General features: G+C 48.3%; 2 protein-coding genes across 2 annotated transcripts in view; both read left to right on the top strand.

The window, feature by feature from the left end:
• The window catches only part of srrm3 (serine/arginine repetitive matrix 3), a 59,701-nt gene extending 58,200 nt beyond the window's left edge, over positions 1–1,501 (top strand). Inside the window, exons 13-14 of the mRNA XM_068745010.1 lie at positions 1,126–1,246; positions 1,358–1,501. Of these exons, the coding sequence (XP_068601111.1) occupies positions 1,126–1,246; positions 1,358–1,501 (265 nt within the window). The remainder of the gene's footprint in view (positions 1–1,125; positions 1,247–1,357) is intronic.
• A 3,263-nt stretch (positions 1,502–4,764) lies between these two features.
• Positions 4,765–6,931, top strand: hspb1 (heat shock protein, alpha-crystallin-related, 1). The gene is made up of 4 exons (XM_068744254.1): positions 4,765–5,191; positions 5,823–5,886; positions 6,387–6,536; positions 6,608–6,931. Exons 1-4 carry the CDS (start codon positions 4,801–4,803, stop codon positions 6,624–6,626), a joined length of 624 nt encoding a protein of 207 aa, XP_068600355.1. The 5' UTR covers positions 4,765–4,800; the 3' UTR covers positions 6,627–6,931.
• The last annotated feature ends 383 nt before the right edge of the window (positions 6,932–7,314 follow it).

Below are 7,314 nucleotides of genomic sequence, written 5' to 3'. Positions count from 1 at the left end.
GCGTCCCGTCTGAACGTCTGAACGTCCCATCTGAGCGTCCCGTCTGAGCGTCCCGTCTGAACGTCTGAACGTCCCATCTGAGCGTCCCGTCTGAGCGTCCCGTCTGAACGTCTGAACGTCCCATCTGAGCGTCCCGTCTGAGCGTCCCGTCACACCGTCCCGTCTGAGCGTCCCGTCTGAACGTCTGAACGTCCCGTCTGAGCGTCCCGTCTGAGCGTCCCATCTGGGTGTCCCGTCTGATTGTCCCGTCTGAGCGTCCCGTCTGAGCGTCCGCGTCCCTCACCGACCTTTGAGGCTACCAAAGACACTCATTTCAAGCTTTGTCGGCGTGAAAAGGCAGAGGAGCTTGTGTGGCTCTTGTGAATGTAACAACGGCATCACGGTGAGTTGTGTTGCTGTTGCAAGTTCATTTTCTGCTCAGGTAGAGGAAACGTCCTGTTGTCCTCTTGTCCTCTTGTCCTCTTGTCCTCTGTTTTCTGTTTCTATGCTGTAAAACGAACGGCCCGTCTCCGACCAGACACGGGTGACTTTTGTACCTTGTTGTCTTTAACTCCAGTCCTAAAGGTCCCGATGCCACGACGACGGGATGCTGCCGAGCTGGACCGGCCGGGGCTCGGACACTCAGCGAGCCATCGGAAGCCCCCCCTGAGTAAAACTCCTGGTCTCCTTTTTGTCTGTCCTCTTCCTGCTCATCCCTTCTGACACAAAGGAACTCGTGTCCTTTGAAGCTGCACCCCCCTGAGTCATGCACTAATGGAGAGTCAGATGCTATCAGGGTTCTGTTGCTCAGGCACCCAGCCGATCGCCTCTATTGAACCCATGATGTCATTTTTCTCTCACCGCACTGCTCTCTGGGAATAGCTAACAGCTAATGACCTTCCAGGAATCCCTTTCAGGGTGGCTGTTGAGCGCGGTCTAACTTTAGGCTGAGACTAACATGCAACCCTGCTCTGTGTTTCTGTCAGCGGGGTTACACTGGGACAAGAACCATTTTCACCCTTAGAGCTCCTTTCTTTCAGCTCCTGTTCTGATCCATCAAACAATGATTTAACCTCAACCTCATGCGCTTTGTCTGACCATGTCATGTTCATGAGTGCTGATGCTCGCCTCTCCTCGCCCCCGCAGCGCCCGGAAGCGGCCCATCCCTTACTACCGGCCCAGCCCATCGTCGTCCAGCTACGACAGCAGCCGCAGCCACAGCTTGAGCAGCTACGGCCGGAGCCGGAGCCGGAGCCGGAGCCGGAGCCGGAGCCGGAGCGGCAGCCAGAGCCGGAGCCGGACCCAGAGCCGGACCCGGAGCCGGAGCCGGAGCCGGAGCCGGAGCCGGAGCCGGAGCGGCAGCCAGAGCCGGAGCCGAAGCCGGAGCCGGAGCCGGAGCCGGAGCCGGAGCCGGAGCCAAAGCCGGACCCAGAGCCGGAGCCGGAGCCGGAGCTGGAGCCACAGCAGGAGTCGCTCCCGGAGCTACAACAGCCGGAGCAGCTACGACAGCCCCGGCTTCTGAGCCCAGCGGAAGGGACACATGCAAACGTCGTCATGCGTCGTACAGTCCAGGACCCGGGAGCAAGAAGGTTCCTTTGAACGCAGAGCCTGGATCAAAGCAGGAGAGGCGTATTTCCACATAGCACGCCATCATGAAAGGAGCCGGCGCCGCTCTCAGCTTCACATTTACGGTGTTGGAGGAAGAGCCCGAAGAACAAATCCTTTTGAATCTTAGCACTTTGTTTCTCTTCTTCCACAAAGCAACCAAAAACAAAAGACAAACGATTTACTATATGCTGTATACACGTATTCTGATCCAACAGTAGGAGCCATCAGATCAATTCATCAGGCGTTCATCTTCAGACCCTTCATGGAAGCACAGCGATCAACAAAAAGTCAGAACAAAAGAGAACTTTGCTTTGTACTCGACAGCATCGTCTGGGTTCGAGTTGGAAGAGGCGTGTCCAGCATGATGCATCAGGAGACCCCTCCCCCCCCCCTCATGACATATATCATGCACCTGCACACACAGACAGGTGGGGAGGACACAGGGTCGTTGACTTAAGACCACAATTGTTTCCGAGGGTTTTGTCGTAAGTGTTAAATTACGCCGCGTCATGATTCTGTGGACAGTTTCTAGTCATCGTGGGGAGACCAGAGAAACGCTCGTTCACAAAAAACAGACCCCGTGTTTACTACGCTTACTCTCTTCACTGTTATTATGCTGATTCTACTAGGCCTGTGCGTGTGTGTGTGTGTGTGCAGTGTGGTCATTATTGATGCAGCTGCAGGCTGCTGTTGGACGATGATAAACCGTCTGCAAAACGTCCCCATGCAAAGTCAAATCTATTTATTTCATTATTTATTTTTTTGTGTGAAGAAGAAATAGCTGCAACTGCAATCCGATCTGAAAGCGGCTTTAATTATGTCCTGATTTCAGCCGGTGAATCGGCGTCTTCGTCCCATCAATATTTATTAGATAGATAGAATGTTAGAGTACAAGTACAGTCACACAGTAGCATGTATTACAGTACAAGTACAGTCAAACATCCTGTCTAAGAGGAGCATTTCTTGCGGTCTTGTTTCCGTTGAAAGTCCTTCGTACATAAATCATCCACATTTAACAATACAAATAAAACTAATATTAAATTACTCACTTACTACTTACTTACTAAATTACTACTTTATCTCTCTTCTTCGTCAGGGACTGGCGATACAATCAGGGATCGCTCTCAGTCTTCCTTCCGATTCATCCCGGTCTCATTTCTCTCACGCAAAGATGCATTCCCAGCATAACCAGGCGATGATACAATTCTTTGAAGGATAGAAACGCCCCCTTTGTTCTGTAAGTCATTCTTTGTGGTGTAAAAGTTAGTCAACCTGACAATAAACACAAACAAATGGGGAAATAATTGTCATCTTTATTCGATTTTTTTTTCTAAATTTTTTAAAATTCCTTATCAAGCTCTTCTGTAGATTGCGAGGGACGTATATATGAATTAGTTTCACGTATGGGTTCTCAGCAGGAATGGCTTCTTCCTCTTTGGGATGTCTAGAGCAGTGTTTCCCAACCTTCTTTGAGCCGCGGCACACTTTTTACATTTACAAAATCCTGCAGCACACCACCAACCAAAATGACACAAAATGACGTTGTAACACAGTACACATTATATTAGATGAGCTTTATTATAATATATAGAGTTAATAATATAGTTTTTTAATGTATTTATACTTAGTGGAAAACCTGGGGCTGTTTGGATGAACACAAAATGGATATCCTGCAGTAATGGTAGAAAGACACACACAAAGCTCTTCCTCAACAGCTCTCAGTCTCTCTGTTTTTAGTTTTTATCGCCGTCCAGCTTGAGAAGCTCAGCTCACACAGATATGTGGTTGAAAACGGGAGCAATGTCAGAATAGCTTTGTTGGCTAGAACGGGGAACTCCTTGGCAACAGATAACCAGAAACTGTCCAAAGGAAGATCAGCAAAGTTCAGCTTTAAACCACCATCTTGTTTCAGTTCAATGTAGTGATGGGAATTCCAGCTCTTAAGAGAGCCGGTTCTTTTGGCTCCCAAGTGGCTCCTCAGATTTTTTGTTGACAAAATTAATTTAATACCAAATCATGTGCATTGTGTAAAATTAGCTACTAATGTAAAAACATGCAATATATCAAATGTTTATTAAATGTCTTTATTTAAATCCTCTTTGCACTGCTAGCTACAAAAACATATTATATAATATAAAATACAAAACCAAACCAAACACATCTCACAGAGAACAAGGTCAAATCTCTGCATGTAAATGTCAAACAACACATCAAGAAAACATAAATTAAAAAGTGAAAAAGATAAAGCAGCTTCAGGTAACAGTTCTACTGTTTTACTGAAGATTGGCATCAAAGGAAACCGAGTGGCTCAGCTTGGGGGGGCTGATCCTTCTGTTATCATCTGTCCTGTTCTGGAGACTCTCTCTGAGGGGACAGTCTCCGTGCCATTGCGTGTGTGAGACGTGGGGAGACTGAACACCTGGACTCCCACCAGCTCAGGGGGTCTGCACTTCTTTGGATAAGCGGCTCCTCAAGATACGATCTTACTTTATTTTATTTTGCCTTTGTGTCAACCGCGTTAAAATGTCTCCAGATTTTTCTACGTTTTCTATCTCTCGTTTTTCTCTCACCCTTTCTAGCGCGTCGTTTGTCTCTGGTCTAAAGTTCTCTCTCTCCCTGCCTCCCTTTCGTTTCGTCCGCTCGCTGTGCTGCATGTGTGTAACCCCCCCCCCCCTCCCCCTGGTCGTTGTGGACACGCACACGCCCACACACACATCTCGACCAATCACGTTAGACTTTAACAGACTTTTTTTTGGCTCACAATGACGGAAACCAGCTCCTGTCGTTCACTTCAAAGTCTGAAGCGCGATCTACGGGCGGCACAAACACTTTATTACAGCACGGACACGCGACAATGTTCATTAGGTGATATTAGAAAAAATTAAAATTAAAAATTAAAAATATATTTTTTTGGGGTGATATTGGAAAATTTCTCACGGCACACCTGATGATCTCTCGCGGCACACCGGTTGGGAAACACTGCTCTAGAGAGGAGGAGGAGGAGGAGGGGGATTTATCCGGGGGCTGGGCAGCTGCTGGATTCCATTCCAGTGTTACATCTACCACAAATAGATATTCTAGTACTTTCCACAAGCGTGTTGGGGGAGTGATCTGGGGGGGGGGGGGAGGGGTCTCAGACAGTATAAACACTCTCAGCCGAGCGGCACGCGGGGAACACATTTTGAGACTCCTCTGCCCCCCCGAGCAGCAGCCATGGCCGAGAGACAGATTCCTTTCACCTTGATCCGCACCCCGAGCTGGGATCCATTTCGCGACTGGCACCAGCACAGTCGCATCTTCGACCAGTCTTTCGGCATGCCGGCCCCCTCTGAGGACTTAGCCACATTTCCCAGCACCCACTGGCCGGGGTACCTGCGGCCCCCAGTCCTGGCCCCAGACATGGGTCTCATGATGCCCCACGCCCCGATGATGTACCCAGGTGCCGTGATGGCCCAGCAGGCACGCGCCCTGTCCCGCCAGACTAGCAGCGGCATGTCGGAGATCAAGCAAACCCAGGACAACTGGAAGGTTTCCTTAGACGTCAACCACTTCTCTCCCGAGGAACTGCTGGTGAAGACCAAGGACGGCATTGTGGAAATCACTGGTGAGGAACAGCTTTTAGAATAGAATAGAAAGCCTTATTGTCATGGCATAGTAGCTACACAATGAGATTAGGAGTGCTGCTCCGTCTGGTGTCTAAAACAACATAAAATACAATGATCAGCCGAGAAAGACCAAAAAGCAAACCCAACCAAACATGTAATCGCTAGACCCGCTGACTTCCGGTGTGCTATTTGACAAAGGGAGGGGTAGTTGGGGGGTACAACCGTGACTCAGACATTGAGCCTGCTACTTTAAAAGGACTGCTCCACCTGTCTACGGCCAGTCTGTGAGTACGGAGAGATGACCAGCCAGAAACAAAGTGCTGGGTCCATGGGACATTTATCACCTCGTGTCCCCAGAGAACAATGACTATATTTAAATATAGGTGTCACCAGCTTTGGTGCACAGCTCGACGGTTGATGAAATACTTCTTTTGACCAGCCATTAAAATGAACAAATGTTCTGTCACTGCAAGAATCGGATGGCAGGTAACACAGGAAGTAGAACATGGCCTGCGTATGTGATTTGATGTTCCCCGTGTTCCCCGAGCAACTTCCTCTCCTCAAATCATCCCTAGATTTTCCAAAGTCATGAAAATCATAACTCCGTATATTGAATACTTGCCTCGTCAGGGAAGCACGAGGAGAGGAAGGACGAGCATGGCTTTGTGTCAAGAACCTTCACAAGGAAATACACGTGAGTATCGCCATTAATCACCAATAAACAAGGTTGAAGAGGGGAAACGTGACCCGTGAACCATTTCCTGCATGCTTTGATCTTGTTCTGTTTGAACCGTTTCATGCATGCTTTGATCTTGTTCTATTTGAACCATTTCCTGCATGCTTTGATCTTGTTCTGTTTGAGCCGTTTCATGCATGCTTTGATCTTGTTCTATTTGAACCATTTCCTGCATGCTTTGATCTTGTTCTGTTTGAGCCGTTTCCCACATTCTTTGATCTTGTTCTGTTTGAACCGTTTCCTGCATGCTTTGATCTTGTTCTCCTTGCATTGAAACGCACCAGCAGTTGCCGCCTCCCTCCCGGTCTGAGCTTCATGAGGCTCTGCTGCCATGGATCTGACCCGCACCGTGAATGGTCCCATCTTTTTTTTTTTTTAGAGTTATTGGCGGCGCCTTTGTAAATTCAGTATTTTTATAAACGTGAAGCCTGTGCTGTGCTTCCTTCCTCCCCCACCAGCCTCCCCCATACAGCTAATGTTGAGAAGGTGACCTCCTCCCTGTCTCCTGAGGGGCTGCTGACCGTCGAGGCCCCTTTGCTCGTACCGGCCATCAAGTCCTCAGAGACCACAATCCCTGTGACCGTGGACAACAAAGCGGCTGTGAAGAAGTAGGAAGACAAACACTATTGTGCCCCCCAACTTGCACACACAGATTCAAATAAGCACTTTATTTCTGCAGCACTCCCCCAGAAAAGTGAGGAGGGAGCCCAACATGCCCCCCCCCTCTACTCCAGTTCTCCTGTCGACTCGTAAAGAGCCAATGAGATGAGTGCACTGTGTAAACAGCTATAATTACACCCACAGCTTTCTCTCTCTCTCCTTTTTGTTGAGTGGATCTCTTTACCTCTGCAGACACACCGAACATAAGCGGAAAGCAGACTGTGATAGCCGCACTTTGTCAATCCATCAAAGAGACACGTCCATTCCAAAGGACAACAACTCCAGATTGTTGACTTTTGAGAGAATCAGCTGTTCAACGGAGAATAAAGTACAAAAAACACAAGGAGTCTGTATTTGTTGTTGTGAACTGTTTTATTTGCACGCTTGGATCTGAAGTCCGTCGACTGAACTGAAATAATCCTTGACTGGAAGCAGCTTCGGAATGTTGTGCATCATGAGGTCATAAGTGCAACAGACAGGAAGTGACATACCATTCCTGTCGCCCTTCGACTGACTTAAACATGTTGTTCTTCATTTAGAACCTGCCGTCACTTTAGCATTGAAATCTCTTCTGTCCATTCATTGTCTATAAGCAGACACAGAGACACGCCCGCAAGGCTTTTGTCAAACGCTCGCTACTACGTAACGTTAGTCTTCATCTGTGTACGAGACAGGACTGAAAGGGATCAAAGTTCTTCCTGATGTTACCGTGATCCGATGTGGACT

The sequence above is a fragment of the Brachionichthys hirsutus genome, chromosome 10 (genome assembly GCF_040956055.1).
Source record: "Brachionichthys hirsutus isolate HB-005 chromosome 10, CSIRO-AGI_Bhir_v1, whole genome shotgun sequence".
Taxonomy (NCBI): Eukaryota; Metazoa; Chordata; class Actinopteri; order Lophiiformes; family Brachionichthyidae; genus Brachionichthys; species Brachionichthys hirsutus.
The sequence above is the reverse complement of the archived record's forward strand: the minus strand, read 5'-3'. Positions and strand labels throughout refer to the sequence as shown.

Excerpts from the sequence above, each read along its gene's own strand:
- hspb1 (XM_068744254.1), top strand. The coding sequence starts at position 4,801 with ATGGCCGAGAGACAGATTCCTTTCACCTTGATCCGCACCCCGAGCTGG. Across the intron at positions 5,192-5,822 it reads CGGCATTGTGGAAATCACTG|GGAAGCACGAGGAGAGGAAG; the intron begins GTGAGGAACAGC and ends TTGCCTCGTCAG. Across the intron at positions 5,887-6,386 it reads ACCTTCACAAGGAAATACAC|CCTCCCCCATACAGCTAATG; the intron begins GTGAGTATCGCC and ends CTCCCCCACCAG.